The sequence below is a fragment of the Pelecanus crispus genome, chromosome 1 (assembly GCF_030463565.1).
Source record: "Pelecanus crispus isolate bPelCri1 chromosome 1, bPelCri1.pri, whole genome shotgun sequence".
NCBI lineage: Eukaryota > Metazoa > Chordata > Aves > Pelecaniformes > Pelecanidae > Pelecanus > Pelecanus crispus.
This window is the reverse complement of record NC_134643.1, coordinates 78999743-79015644: the sequence shown is the minus strand read 5'-3', so window position 1 is coordinate 79015644 and position 15902 is coordinate 78999743. Positions and strand designations below refer to the sequence as shown.

Below are 15902 nucleotides of genomic sequence, written 5' to 3'. Positions count from 1 at the left end.
TGAAGAAGTATCTATTTTATACTGAATCAAACCTTAAAGGGCCCAATTTATCACTGAAACGCTCAATGAAACCTTAAACCAAAAGCACTCACACGACAGCTGGGCAAGCACTAACACCCCCTCGGCTGCTCCTCAGTTCTGGGTCCGGCCAGCGGGCACATCACGGCCACGGCCACCAGAATCGCGCCTGGGGGTGATCCCAGGTTCCCTACGCGAGGCTCCGGGCGGGGGCTCTGGGCCCAGCCTCCTCCCGAGGGCTACGGTGGGCCCTGGACTGTTACTAGCCCACCGCCCGGGAGCCGGGGGTGGATGTAATGGCTGCTAGGGCTCCGCGGGGTGGCACAGCGCGGCTCTACGGCTCCCGCTACCCTCCGGCCCGCCTCCAATGCCCGGCCCCGGCCCCGGCCCCGGCCCCGCCAGTAGAAGGCCTGGCAGGGCAGGGCAGGGCAGGGCGAGCCTCACCACGGCCCCAGCCCGGCACCCAATAGGGACCCGCCTTACTGTTGCCATGCGAACGGCGGTGCCTCTACCCAATCAGACGCTAAGGCCGTTGTTACCACGGCAACAGCGTCCCGGCAACAGGGAGCCCTCGAAGCGGTGCCGGCACCGGCGGGCCCCGCCCCGGGCCGCAGGTAACGACCCGGGGCTGGGGAGCCCGGAGCCCACCGGAGCTCAGTGCAGGGACGTGGCCGGGAGCAACGGGGTCCGGCCGGGGCGCCACGGCTGCGTTGCACCGCCGCAATGCCGAGCGGGGCCTGGCACGGCGGCAGGAAGGCCACATGTCGGGGCTCTGCTCCTGAGGGTGGCCGGGCCCTACCGGGGCCCGTCCAACGGAGCACCTGCCTCCCTACGTGAAGGAGGGCTTTAATCACTTTAATTAATCAGTTTAATTTTCTGTCGTCTAATGATAAGTGCAGCCTGAACCAAGGCAGAAGCGCTGTGCGGTTTGCTTGCACTGGACTGCTCTAGAGGTTGCGGTCAGGGTCTCTGCTGGCCCTGGGACTTGCTGCAAGGGTGGAGGGAAAGGTGCATCCGAGCATCGTGCTCTGTCAGCGTGAGGGCTGCAGGTTTGGACTGAAGAAAGGACAGGCTGTCGAAATCCTCTGCTGTTACGTTCAAGCGGAGTAAAGAAAGAAAAGAAATTATCTTAGGAGGGAAGCAATCCCTAACCGCCCCTGATAAAGAAGAATCTGGTTTACGTGTGGTTTATTCCACAGTTCTGTTTGCCAGCAGTTCTTTTACCTTTTCTTTGAAATACCTGAAACAGAGAGGCTTTATAGTTCAGGACCTTTATGGGCCATTCATCTGTCACTGTAGCCCAACTTAGAACATGTCCTGATAATCAGAATGACCTGCTCCACACCAAGGAAGTACAGGGCAGTATAGGAGGCAGCCTGTGTGCTATTGAACTTCCTTATTTGATGTGTTGCAGGTTGGCTTTAACTTTGGGGGAATTTCTGCCCTTGGGACACAAAATTACACAGTCCCTGAGCCCAGAATATATAAAATTCTCTTTGCAAAATAAAATGCAGATCCTGTAGCTTATCTCAGTCTTTTGCATTACTCATCAGAATCAAATCTTGGAGCGGAAATTTCTATATTTGCTGAAAAGCCATTGTCTGCTGTAGCAAGGTTATCACCACAGAGTAGAGTGGTGCCGGGTCCCTGCCCTATCGGTTGGAGGTATGTTTCCAGCTGTACCACCTTATTTGATAAACACAGGAACAAGTGACCATGCTCAGCCACTTGAATAACATTAGACCTTTTAAGGGGCAGGGCCCTTGGAGGTGGTTTGTCCACATGAAAGACACATGTGCCAGAATCCAGAGAGTTCTGCCTTAGTGTGTCATACAGGGACAGCTTACATGCAGGAGAGGATAAGGTATCTAAGTGATTGTTCATTCTTTCTAAAGAGAGCTTCCACATTTATTTGCTTCTGTTTTGCATTTCCCATAAAGCAAGCACCACTACTGTTGTCCCTGGATTGTCTGAAGTAAAGAGAAAACTTCTTTGGTCATCCTCTGAATAGGGCAAAATCTGGCTCTAAGTAGTTGATATCTCTAGAATCAACCTTTCCCCCTCAAGTCATGGAAAGGGAATAGGGAGAAGTAGCAACTACAGACTGAGAATATTAACTAAGGATTTCATAACTGGAGTTAGGGAGGTAAGAAAAGGAAGGCAATGAGAAGACACCATCTTTACAGTGGATAGTCTGTGATTTGCACACCAGAATTTTTTCTATGGCTAACAAACACTGATGAAGATGCTGCATGCCTCAGAGACTGGTTGCTCCAGGGAGAGCTGTGAGGTGGGAGGTAACAGTGACTTCCCAGGAAGCCCCTGCTTCACCCACCATTTGGATGTCAGGGTGACTCACCCTGTGTGTTGGGTATAGATGTCAAGGTGTTGGTAGTGGGGAGCTGCAGGGGCAGCCTCTGTGAGAAGAGGGCAGGGGCTGCCCCGTGCCAGACACAGCTGCTTCCAGCTGGCTCCAGCGGACCCACTGCAGAGTACAGCTGAGCCCATCAGCTGTGGTGCATCTGTGAAAGCATATTTAAGAAAGGGTAAAAATACAGCACAGCTGTGTGAGAGAGAGGAGTGAGGGGAAAGAAAGAAGTGTGGGAAACTGTCCTGCAGGCACCAAAGTCTGAGAAAAAGGAGGGGAGGAGGAGGTGCTCCAGGTACTGGAGCAGAGTTTCCCCTGCAGTCCCTGGAGGAGACCACGGTGAAGCAGGTGTTCCCCTACAGTGCATGGAGCAGAGCACAGCACAGTGGAGTGGATATCCATACTGTGGCCCACAGAGGACCCCACATCAGAGCAGGTGAAGGAAGCTGCAGCCTGTGGAGAGCCCATACTGGAGCAGTTCACGAAAGACTGTAGCCTGTGGGAAGGGCCCACACTGAAACAGGGGAAAAGCATGAGGAGGAAGAAGTGGCAAAGAGGAGCTGTTACAGACTGACTGCAACCCCTGTTCCCTATCCCCCTGCTATGCTTGAGGGGAGGAGGTAGAAGAGTTGGGAATGAAGGAGTGAAGTTGAGCCTGGGAAGAAGGGGAGGGTGGCGGGGAAGGTGTTTTAGGTGCTTTGTTTCTCACCATCCTATTCTAGCTTTAACTGGCAATAAATTAAATTAATTTTTCCCAGATTGGGTTTGTTTTGCCTGTGATGGTAACTGATGAATGATTTCCCTGTCTTTATCTCAACCCATGAGTTTTCCATCTTATTTCTCTCCCTGTCCCTTTGAGGAGAGGGATTGAGAGAGTGGCTGTGTGGGCATTTGGCAGCCAACCCAGGTCAACCCACCACGACTGTGGAAGCTTCAGGTAGCCCATTTCAGATCACACAGGAGCTTGTAGTCTGATGTGGCTCTGCTGCTGATTGTTTGCTTTAACCCCATTGTGAGAACAACAAATTGTGCTAGAGCCATGAACTATTCGGCCTTGATCTGCATGGGGGACTTCATAGCCTTAATTGTTCTCTGACAATTGTAGAGATTGGCACTCTTTTAAGGGGAATAAAAAGAAATAAAGGACAAGGTTACAGGGATCCTTTTTACTTTAGGTTACATAAAATGGCTTTAAAAAAAAAAAAGAGCTAAGAGAAAATGAAGCTGAGACTTGCTATCTGTCTTGCCAAACACAATACGAAATAGTGAAGCTTTCAGAAACAAATAGAAAAAGCGTTCTATTCTAAAGCTTCATTTATCCTTCCAAGAAAAGAAAAGGATGTGGTCCCATGGTTCTGACTGAAACACTGCAACAGATCCTCATTATTCTGTTAGTTAGAAACTGTCTTCCACATTTCTATCTAAACTGGCCAGAAGTATGTTTATACCATTTGCAAGATCCATCCATCTTGTAACTAGAGCGAAACATGCCTCAGATGCAGGAACTTGGTATGTAGACACTTGGGAAACTCTTATCAATTAAATTATTGAAATGAGAAGAAATGAGGGCCAAATCCCTTAGTGGTTATAAATGCTGTAATTCTTCTGAAGATAGGAAAGCAAGCAGAGCTATTCTGATTTATGGTAACTGAGGATCTTGCCCTCGTACTAGTAGGAGTGTACTTAAAAATATAAGCAATGGATCTGATTTATGACCTTTTATGCACCAGCGTGAATTCCAAGTAACCTATAAATCAGGAGCTATTCAATGCAGGTAGGTTATTCTTGATTCATGCACTGATATTTTTCAGGTGTAAAGGCAGTGTAAGTGAGAAGAGAATGTAGGCTGAAACTTTAAATTTGATTGCTCTGTATCAGTAATCTTTGACTTTCAGTATATGGACTTCTTACAGACCATGGACTATTTCTGAAGGGTCTGTGAACGATAGCTAAGAAAGGCAAACTGACTGTTAGCAGATCAGATGGACATATACTTCCACCAGAAAATGTCTAGGGGTCCAGAAAAATACCATTTGCATCTGTTTTTTACAAGAGTAGTTTAGGCCTCCATCCTGATTTTCTGAAGTCAAAGAAGTCTTTGCTAATGACTTCAGCAGCAGCAGGATGTGCTTCTACTTACCGTATTTTTGTTGTAGCCTAGTTACTGAGCCACATAGATGTTGCTGCCTTAGATGTTTAAACGGTCCTTTTGCTAACAAATTCATTTAAACATGTCTGTTGAACCTGTAAAAAGGGCAGAGCGGTGTTGAAGAGTCCATGAATTTCCCTCTGGCTTGGGCAAGGTACAAATAGCTGGCACAGCCCCTTTAGTATCAAACCCCCAGTAACTGTAATACACTTTGGTGGTGCCTGAGGAGGCAACGGCAGAATCAGATTGCATTTGTTCATTTCAAATACACTTATTGTCTGCCTGTATTTATGGTGGAGTAGGTCTTGCAGCCAGAACCCATTCGTTTGAGCTCTTGGCCTCTGAGAAATGGACCTTCCCTGTTTATGGTTTCTAGGGAACCAAACTTGCATGGGTGTCACTGCAAGTGTATCAGCCAAGTGACTGTAGTAATGGTGATACTTAGTCATGTATCAGATGAAGAAGAAAAAGTTGTTTTCCACCTGAATGGTGGAGAAAGAATGGTTGGAGGCTAATTGCTTATAATGGATGGCTACAGAGCTAGGACATCTGCCAGGGGTTACTGCTGTAGATGGGCTATGCTAGTAAATTAAGTGTGCTTGTGACTGTTTCTTGGCACTGAGGTGAATTGGCATGGAATAGCCCACATCCAGACTGTTAAACACTTCTTACCCTTTGAAACAGGATGGTTGCATGCAAACTGCCCATTGGGAATGGTTCCTGACCAAGCTAACTCCCAAAATGTGCCCAAGAAGCTGCTTGAGCCAAGCTTGGGTCAAAACCCAATCAGAGATTATTCTAATAATTTGAGTGTACAGAGGATGAAGATGCAGTGCCCAGCAACAGTACCCATCAACTGCTTAATTTGCTGCATGTTAAACAGTGGGGATGGTCTACTCAGATCTACTTAATTTCTCTTTGATAACATGAAGTTAAGATTGCTTAAGTTGTCAGAAAGGTGGTGTTTTCTCTTCCTTTCCTTTTCAATTCTTTTTTCCTCTCATTATCCCTAGAGGTCCAAAGCACTGAGCTAGGACACAAAATCTTGAAGTGTTTGAACTGTGGTGGTTTTGTTTGTTTATTTTGGATGGGTTTTTCAGGGGGGGGAGGCAGAAGGGCTTTTCTACCTGCGTAAAATGCTGCACAGTGCTGCATTTTTGCTAGAGGACTAGCAAGTCTTGTTCTTGTCCCACTGTTTTTCACTTGGCTGTGCAATGTCTGCTGTGTTTTTACTTCTCATCTCCCTTTACAGAGAATTGACTGAGCCTCCTTATATGGCTTTTGTCATTTGTACATAGCTTGCTGGATTTTCAGAAGGCTACAGAACTCAGAATTCTCTGTGCTAACGTTTGCTTTCTATACTGTGGTAATTGAATGGCAGGAGCAAGGTGCAATTGATTGGCACATATTAGGAAATATATTATGCTCTCTGACTGCCACTCAATTTGGGGAGAAACCAAATTTCTAATTTTAAATTAAGTTTGTAATAGAGGAAACAGGGCCTTTAAAAATACTTCCTTTGAAGTGGCCAATTGAGTTAACTACGTAAGTATCAATAGAATTACCCTGTGATCCAGTGCATAAGACTGCCAATATTTGCAAGTATTTTTGTGACTAATGACTGTAAAATGGCATGGAAAAGATTGGGTGATAGCACCATCGCCTGGATCACCCTTATTTTATTAGCACTCAAGACACGTTCCACATGGACAAAGACAAATGCCTCATCATACCTGAATAAGCCCCAGAGTGGCATCTCCCAAAGTTTCAAGTGGTAGAGTGTCATCGGCTCTCAGCATTCCTACCGGGAGCTCGCATAATGGTGTCTGCAGTCGCAGGCGCTGTTCAAGCTGTATGGTTGCACAGAGCAGATGCAGACCATTTAACATTGCCTAGCGGGTCACCAGTGAGCCACACTTACAAAACTGTTGCATATGCCATGCAATACTATCTCTGTCTGATTGTTATTTTCCCAGTTAGCTCTTCTGTTTATACTTACAGTATAGTTTGCCTCAAATTTCCTGGTGCGGAAAATTAATAATAGCTCTTCATAAAATGGAGTAATTAGTGTAATGAGCTGGTGTCTGGTACATGCATTTTTCTCCTGCAAAAGCCTAAAAGTCTAAATAAACATCTAAGCAACTGTACTGCTTAATAAAATAGCAGGCTTTCTTAACTAAAGCGTGTTTTAAAAGATTTTTAGAGTACTTTAATGTGCATAGCCTTCAAGATAATGGCCAGAAACATTTCCAGAGATAATTCTGTGTTATTTGGTAAAGGAGGTACTCTACCACCCTAGTCTCCTACCCTGAACTGCATATCTGAAAGTGCTGACATAGGAGATAGTATCCAGCACAACCACAGAAACTGGGAACTCCTCTCATCTGGTCACTGCTGGTCAGCAAGAACTATCTCAGTCAACATTTTTATCAGCAAATTAGATCTCATGTCAAGAAATCAGGTTTTTTGTCTCTTGTTGCTGTTGCCAGCCACACTGCTGTTTTTTGTGTCCTATATTCTGGTGTATTCTCACAATCCTGCTTTAAACCCAGGGGAGACCGTGGCCAGAGTGACAACTGCAGAAGACCTCCGTGCCTTGCACCCCTCCTCTCAAGGCATCACATTTACCCCAGGACCTCATTCTACACAAAACAGAGCATCATTGTGTGGCAGCAGGCGGCACTCAATTAAATCAGCTGCAGGTTTGTACTGAAGTCTAAGTGTTCACAGTATTGGGACTTTAAAACAAAATCCTTCTATTGCTCAGAGGACAAGCACTGTGTAACTTGTAGGTAGCACCATCCTCTCAGTCCTTTCTGTCCTATTGTTTGCTTGGGGTTCAGTGGTGCCTTTCAATGTAGCAAGTTGCAGTAGCCAAGGAGCCCTTGTGCTCCTTAGGGTTTGGGGCACATTTCCCTCACTACTTTGAGAGAAGTCATCTGTCACAGATACAGCATGTTTGCTGGATCCTGTGGACATGAACAAAATCAATCTAGTTCTACTGATGGAGAGCAGGTGGAAGAAGGACCCATGGCCCTTCTTGTCCAACTCTTGTTCCTCCTACTTGTATGTGAGGGAACAAGGTCTTTATCTTCTTCCCTTCTCTGAAGTCCATTGGAACTTGAGAGAGATGCCTTCTTTGGAGCACTGTCTCACTTCTGTTCTGAAGTCACTACAAGATCACTGCTTCCAATTATAACACATTACCAGATTTGATATACATCTTATCCTTTGGGAACTCATTTGAAATGACTATACACTTACCACAGAAAGCTCATTTTCTGGAGCAGTAAGATTTATAGTTTGTTCCAATCAAGTATGAATTTGCTGTTAATCACAATGTGGACATTCCTCTTGCAAGTAATTTTTAATTATTATCATGCGAGGCTTCCTCCATCATGGTTTGTGTCACTTTTCCTCCTCTCCTTGCTATGCAGTTTTGGATTTAGGGTCAGATTCATTGTAGGAGTAAGCTGTGACAGCTCTATTGATTTCACTGAAGCTGTATCCAGCTGTGAATTTGAATGCTTTCTTTTGTCGGAATGGCTTGAAGTTGAAATGAAATGTGCAAGGCGTCCATGATTGTGTACTTTCATTTTAAAGAAGGGATGAGCATAAGAAAAAATTTGGTTCTCATAAAACTGCAGCAAAGCTGTAAATAACAAAAAGCTGTGTTTTGCCATCTTGCTTTTTGTAAACAAAGCTTCTTCCAAAGGCAGTTACATTTTGTTTAAGAGCAGATCCTAGATGAAAGTTTGGAAAAAACATAAATGCCTATGAACTAGCCACAGTGTTCAGACTCGTGTACAAAACCTCCTTTGATTCAAGTAGAAGGCAATTAAATGCTCATAGCTGTGGCTGAATTTGGCTCATTATGAATCCAAAAGAAACATCAGGCCAAACCTTTTGGTCCTTGTTTAGTTCTTATTCAAGTCTAATGAGAGCAAGAGGTGTCTTAAGGAATATAAGGCATCCGTGTACACTATATTGCGCTGTCAGGTACTTCCACTCACCATTGCTGGTTGTGCTTTTAGTGGGAAAGGGGCTGGCATGCACTAAAATACTTACCAGCCATAGACTCCATATACACACAATGAATTTTGACCCCACTACTACATGGTATCTCTACCCAAAGGTCAATAACTGAATAAAGTCTCTAAATTTTACAGGGCAAAGAGATCCTCTCTGTGGTTTGAAGTGGGAGGGCTGCTGTCATGGACTGCATCTATGCAGTGTAACTTTATTTGTTGTTTTTTAACTTTTAAAACTTAAGTGTATATTCCAACTTACTGTTTTGGGTGTAGTAGCAGAAAGAGAAACCCTGGAATCTTTTATTTAAATACTTATAATTTAGTTTGGTTATTTATTGCTTTCAAATCAGTGGACAAACAATAACTGATTTACTTACATATTTCTAGAAATGAACTGATCTGTATGGAATTGTCAGAAAAATATGTGATTTTGCCAGACTTAGGAGTATCTGATGACTGCCTAATATATTTTACAGCTCTGCGTGTGAGCTCTGTCCCAGATCCCACCTTATTCTCCTGGGACATTGGTCAGATCTTACTTCAAAAGACAGCTGAAAAAGAAGATGAACTGAAAAAAGCATTTCAGATGCTTGATGTTGGTCAGACCCTGACAGTCACAAAGGGTGAATTCAGGAGAGTGATTGAAATCTTTCTCTTCCATCTAACAGAAGCTGAATTTGATGCTGTGCTGGCAGAGGTATGCTATGTCATTGCTGTTTATAATCATTTAGAGGCTGTTCCTATTTATGTCAAGAGCAAAATTTCAATGGGAGCAGGTTCCAGGCAAATATTATCAAAAAGATGCTAGACATGGTCGAAATGCTCTGTTCAAGTGAAAGTCATAGAAAACTTGCAAAAGTAATGTGAGCTAAATTTGACGAGTGGTATGTTTATATGAGGATTTTGTCTGTGTAGTGTGTCTCACTATTTGAAAGAGTTGCAATTTACTAGCAGATTTTTTAATTAAAAAAAAATCTCACAGCTTAAATTCATATACATGAGGTGTTATGAATATGCATAGATTAGGTTGTGAACTCTGAGTCAGAGACCAGCTGCTTTTTGTCTGCACGGGGAGTTTCTCGGCTCACTTTTGGTATTTGCTACCTTACAAACCATCATCAGATTGGACTTGAAGGAACATTGGGTGTTTATATGATATCATGAGTGATGCTTGTCAAAAATAGGGGAGGATTCTGAAGCACAATCTGCACCAGCATGATTGTACACTTAATTGTCTGTCCTGAAAGTGTAGGTGACTAAATTTTATATATGTTTTTTTTCTAATGTACTTGACTCTTGTTTGATTGTTTAATTTGTGTGACCTCATCTATTACATTTGCATTTTAAACTAATCAGTTTAATAACCCTAATGAGTTAAGCCCATTTCAGCTAAGATTGATGTTAAATTCCTTGCTAATACTAAATTGTCATTAGGGGGATACATATACACCTGAAACACATTAAATAGTCTCTTGGAACAAGAGAAGGTTGCATCAGTGAGGCTGATGAGAATGAAGAAACTTTCACATATACATGTAAAAGACCATAGAGCTCGAGAACTGAGAAATCTTTATCTCACATGATGGAAAGACTTGTAGGTTGTAACATTTTTGGGAGGGATTTACTAGATATTAAATTAATGCTCTGCTTAATTCTAGACAAGTTGCTAAGAAGTAGTAATGCATAATACACACAACAAAAACAAAATTATAAGAGAAATTTATTTTTGCTGTTTAAGAAAAGAATGAGTAATGCAAATGAAGTATTTAAAAAATCTGATATCATTGTAGGACTCATCCATGTATACTGAAATACAGATCCCAAATATTGGCAAAGTTACTGTGCCGTACCTTGACTTCCTGTCAAAGTTCACTCAAATTGCCAGAAGTACCAGCATGCTCAAAAGGTAAGTGCTCTGTATTATGCAGTCAAATTGCTCATAAATTGTAGTCATGAATCACTTGCGAGTTGTCTAGCTCTCAAGGCAGAATCTAGCTACTAATGTGAGCTTCTAGTGACATAAAGATATGATACACTTTCTTCTAAAATTGCTTTTTCTGTATGTGTAATTGGCATAGTTGCCATAGGAATGTTACCTGATTGCCAAAGGGAAGGGAATGGTCTGCTGAGCCACTGATCTGCTACTGGAAAAATATGAACCTTTAAGACTAATCAGTCTGTTCTCTAAATTAACAATGAAAGTTGTTGTGTATGAAAGAAATTATAACTGATTCAGTTTAATAGCGATTTGAAAACATGCCACTCAGCTTGACATGTCTTTAAGTGAAGCATAGAAGCTAAGGCAAAGGATCCAGTAATGGGAAAGTTATAATGTTTCAGGATTCAGTCTTATAGGAGTAAATAACTCACACTTGTTTTTGTTTCCAGTGTGAGTAATTTTTCAATAATAAAGGTGAGAAGACACTAGCTGTGTGTGAACTGGGATTAAGTTTGGATTCTTACTTTCAATGAAATAAAATATAAAGTAGAGCCATACTCTAAGTAAAAATAAAACTAATAAAACCCCTCAAATCTGTGCTCTCACAGTAGCTTTATTAGTGGAGCACTAAATATTTTTCACACCACACCCCTCCCCAGTGAAATATAAAGGGTGAAATTTGGCAAGGGGATCTGCAGGGAAATTCTTTTTCCTTCAGTTTCTCCTGTGGGTTTGTATGATCTGGCCTTCAATAAAAAGTTGCCTCAAAAAATATTCTGTAAATTCCAGTCCAACTTTGTTCCCAGCAAGTGCAAAGCTAAGAAAACTCGCAGACAAAGGGAGAATGAGGGATTGTAATACTGAGGATACAAAAATGGGATTAGGACTTTGAAAGGAAGCAGGAGGAAGAAGAGGAGCAGCAAAAGAAAAGAAGAAAAAGGGAGGGACCTAAGCCTCTTTCTCCCAGAGAGACAGGGGAGCTTAAAAAATTCTAATTAATTAGTGAAAACTAATTAAATAACAAATGAGGGATCTTTCCTGGAATAAAAGGTTAATCTTTTCTTTATTACTTGCAATATAATAAAATGGTAAAGCTTTTTGTATGTTTGGGTTGGATTTTCTTCCAGTGTTCAAGGAGAATATATAAGATGTTACTCTTGGTTTCCTTCTAAACTCACGAAAGTGTGGAAAGTAAGGATCATGCTTAGACGATCTTGTCTTTTGGCCAGCTAGCTTGTTAGAGAACTGCTCTGAGAGTGTCTGCAATGTACGGAAGCAAAAATAATGGTAGGTTGGTTAGAGCTATCAGGCATCTATCGATGTAATTTCACCACAGGAGGGCAGCACAAGTGCTGTTTTCCAGGAGTTTTGCTAGGAGGCATTAGCAGAGCTACTTTCCCTATTTAAAACTCAAGCAATTCCACTAAATTCAGAGGCTGAAAGGATGGCAGAGCTCAGCTCCTCGGACACCATCCCACAAACATAGATATGAATAAAATTGCACAAGGCTTTTCAGAAGCAGTTAGTTAAGGCTGAAACCAGAGAAGGAGGTGTAGAGAGTGGAATTTAGCACCTTGCAGAACTGACTAGTGAAAGTAAACTTGGCTGGTAGTTGACTCTGAAAATTACCTGCTCTTGTGCTTGATGCAAGTCAATAGGGTGAGGAAACAAATGCAAAAGCAAGGAAATGTATTTTTAATTTTTAAAAGAATTTTAAAAGTTACTGGTGACAAATGGATCTCAGATTTGTGCTGGGGGAGAAGGGGAGGAGAAGAGATGCTTGTTCTCTGAAGAACACTTGATGGGAGCGGAGGAGAGTGGAGAACTGGCACTATAATGTCCTTGATCTTGGGATTCCTGAGCACTTTGTCATCCTAAGGGCCGGATCAAGCTGCTAATATCCCTTTGTGACCCTTATGGCAGCCAAAAAAAAATCCTGCAAGAAAAAATATTTTACACTAACAGTCATCACGCTTGTGATAGAGGAGCAGCTGCCACATCTCTGTCCTGCTCAGCGATCCAGATTTGTCATGATTTTCTCCAAGAGCAGTGCAGGGCTGTGAAGAACAGCCACAACGAAGGCAGGATCAAGCCACTTTCTTTCATTTGTAGTTGTTCGCATGGTAAACAAAAACTCTCCCACTGATGTCCCTGCAGTGGTGTTCAGTGGTACTGTGATGCACTTGTGGTTCATGTTCATTGATGCACTTGTGTTTTATGTTCATCTAATCTTTTTTGTTATATTTATTTTCAGGTTGAACAGCCACAGTTGCCAAACAATGACATTAAGTCAGCTGGAATCCCTGCTCAAGGAGAAAGTATGTTTACCAGGATAATAGCAGAAACCACATGCTGGGGTAGTAATTCATTTCAGATAAGTAGATGTTGCTCCTGATGTACTGATATCAATTTAGTAACATGTTTAAAAGGATGTTGCCTTGTTGTTGTATCATGAAGATCTGATCATACTTGTATGCTTAGGGTTTTTTTGTTGTTGTTCTGTTTGGTTTTTTTTTTTAATTATGCTAAAGTACTAAGTAGGATTTTAAAAGCCTCTCTCCTTCACACTGTGAATCCCTTTTTAGCATTGTCATGGTTTAGCTCCTGTCGGCAACCAAGCACCACATAGCCCCCCACTCACCCTCCCCCCCGGTGGGATGGGGGAGAGAATTGGAAGGGCCAAAGTAAGAAAACTCATGGGTTGAGATAAGAACAGTTTAGTAATTGAAATAAAATAATAATAATAAAATTGTAATGAAAAGGAGAACAATGAGAGAGAGAGAAACAAAACCCAGAGAAAAAAATCCAAGTGATGCAACCCCTCACCACCTGCCAACTGATGCCCAGCCCGTCCCCAAGCAGTGATCACTGCCCCTGGCCAACTCCCCCCAGTTCATATACTGGGCATGATGTCATATGGTATGGAACATCCCTTTGGTCAGTTTGGATCAGCTGTCTTGGCTGTGCCCCCTCCCAGTTTCTTGTGCACCTGGCAGAGCATGGGAAGCTGAAAAAGTCCTTGACTAGCATAAGCACTACTTAGCAACAACTAAAACGTCAGAGTGTTATCAGCATTATTCTCGTACTAAATCCAACACAGCACTATGCCAGCTACTAGGAGGAAAATTAACTCTATCCCAGTCAAAACCAGGAAAAGCATCAAAACCCTAAGCACTTTGCTCTTTCAAGCAGTATTGCAACAAACCTCTAGTGTAGGACCGGCACAGTCCCACTGTGATTTTATTTCTTAGTTATTAGATGCTTGTGGCTTGAGTAACAACACTTGACTTATTTAAGAAACTAGACTCTCCATGGCAGTACAATTTCTGTAATTGTTTAGCCCTTTGCAAGATTGGTGTAAAACATTGTCACATCAGAAGATCAGCATTAGGCATTTTGTACTCTTTTTACTTAGAAGTATCCAGCCACCAGAGAGCTCAGTCTACTTAAATCTCAACACAAATTTGAACAGCACAAAACCACTTTTTCAAACTGAGGGGGTGGTGGTGGTGTGACTATGGGAAAGCTAGATCTTTATTATTTTATTTTTGCACAAACGGAGCCATGAAAATCTGCTTATCGACATCGTGATATTTTATTATATTTGGGCATTTGCAAATTAACCTAATGTCACATATCATGCCTAATAATAGTCATTAGTTACAAGGACACAGAAGATTATTCCATGTCGTCTAGAGCACTGTGTGACAGTCTGTTGGCTCTACCCTAAGACTGTTCATAGAAGAAGAAATACATTAAACATAACCTGATGTAAATTCCAAGGAAAATCCAACCTCCTGCTGTGCTTGGCATGGGCTTGGCCTGTAATTTGGGAGGGGGAAATAAAATCTTTCTGATTTCACAGCTGTTATTGCACCTCAGGGCTGCAGTAGTATTTGCAACCATTTGCTTCTCTTCCACTGAGTAGGACATCTGAATATATCCTCACTCTAGTCTGAATAAAATATTAACATATCGCAAGGCTGTTGGGACAGATTGTATCCAAGACAATCTTTTCTCGCTGTAGAAAAGCCTATCAATCATAACTTGGTATAGTTGTTATTAATGTCATAGCTTTTATTCATTTGGCTATATGCAACTAACTGAAGAGTAACGTTTACATTTTCATGTTAAGCGTATCCTATCACAAAAGAAACTGCTGAAATATTTTCTTATTATAGAATTTATGAATTGAAAATACCCTCCAAAGTCCTAATTAGAGGTCTGGTATATTTAATTTACAAGGTTCTATGTTATTTTTTTAACAGCATTGTGAAATAGAGCTGTTACGTATATTTTAGTACATTAACAGAAAACATCATTAACTTAAGGCAAGGTTACGGCTACATATATATCCCAGGAACAATTCAGTTAAATAAGTACTGCAAGATATGTAAATGCATGATGTACACAGATAATTATTCAGCTACATTTAAGAGTTCATGTACTCTTTTAAATATTTATCTGTCACATATCACAGTGGTTATTCCCAAGCTAAACCTTATTCTGCTTTTGTTTGGATGCACATCGTCAGTCAAGGACACATTTATATTGGTAAGTCTGATTGGGTTTTGAATTCGTATGTGCATGTTAAAAAAACAAGCAAACAAAAAAACCACACAAAAGAAAAAGTTCCTAATGTCCTCAGTAAAATAAGGAATAGCAATTTTCTCTTTGTATGGGCAGAAAGCCACATTTGGACCACCTACCACATATACCTGTATTTAGACATCATAACTAGAGTAATGGCCAAGATCAAGACAAGCAGCAGGTGGTTCAGAGCATCTTGTAGTCAGTGAAAAGACATAGGGGAACCAAGACCTGACAGGCAGCCTGGGATTTCTCATCACTGTCCTGCACTTAGAAACTCTATTCACTTAATCAAATGATGCAGGGCTGACCTTGCCTATTTTTATGACACCAAAGTTATTCATTGTATTTGTTGGAAGTAAGTCTTACTGCCTTTGTAGTCATTCTTACTTGCTCAGTAAAGCATAGATAAGCAAGGAAAAGATTTTGAGTCTTTCAAATGCCAGGGCAAAACTCTAAGTTTAATTTTGACTATAGGAGTCTTTCCATCATTTCTAGTCAAATGTAATAAAATGTTATTCCTGAACATCACTGTCTTGAGAAAAGCAAGAAAAGAGGAAAAAAAACCAAAACTGATCAAGAAAGAAAAGTAACAGCAAACTGTAGGAAAATGGCCACAGTGTGTAGGATCCCCAGTGCTGCCTCTTAAGCAAAGAAGCTAGCCCAGATAGAAGGGCCAAGCACTGAACAGATGTGTGCCTGGGAATATAAATGATGGTGCATGAAAGACCTCTTTTCTGCCGACTCAGTGAGTGTTCAAGGAAGTAAGACGGCAATGTAGTTGGGATACTTATGCACTTCTTTACG

At 42.0% G+C, this 15902-nt stretch overlaps 1 protein-coding gene across 1 annotated transcript in view; it reads left to right on the top strand.

The window, feature by feature from the left end:
- The first annotated feature begins 508 nt into the window (after positions 1–508).
- EFCAB6 (EF-hand calcium binding domain 6) overlaps positions 509–15902 on the top strand; it is a 111779-nt gene continuing 96385 nt past the window's right edge. Inside the window, 5 exon segments of the mRNA XM_075707467.1 lie at positions 509–632; positions 9043–9263; positions 10357–10472; positions 10955–10979; positions 12760–12823. Of these exon segments, the coding sequence (XP_075563582.1) occupies positions 509–632; positions 9043–9263; positions 10357–10472; positions 10955–10979; positions 12760–12823 (550 nt within the window).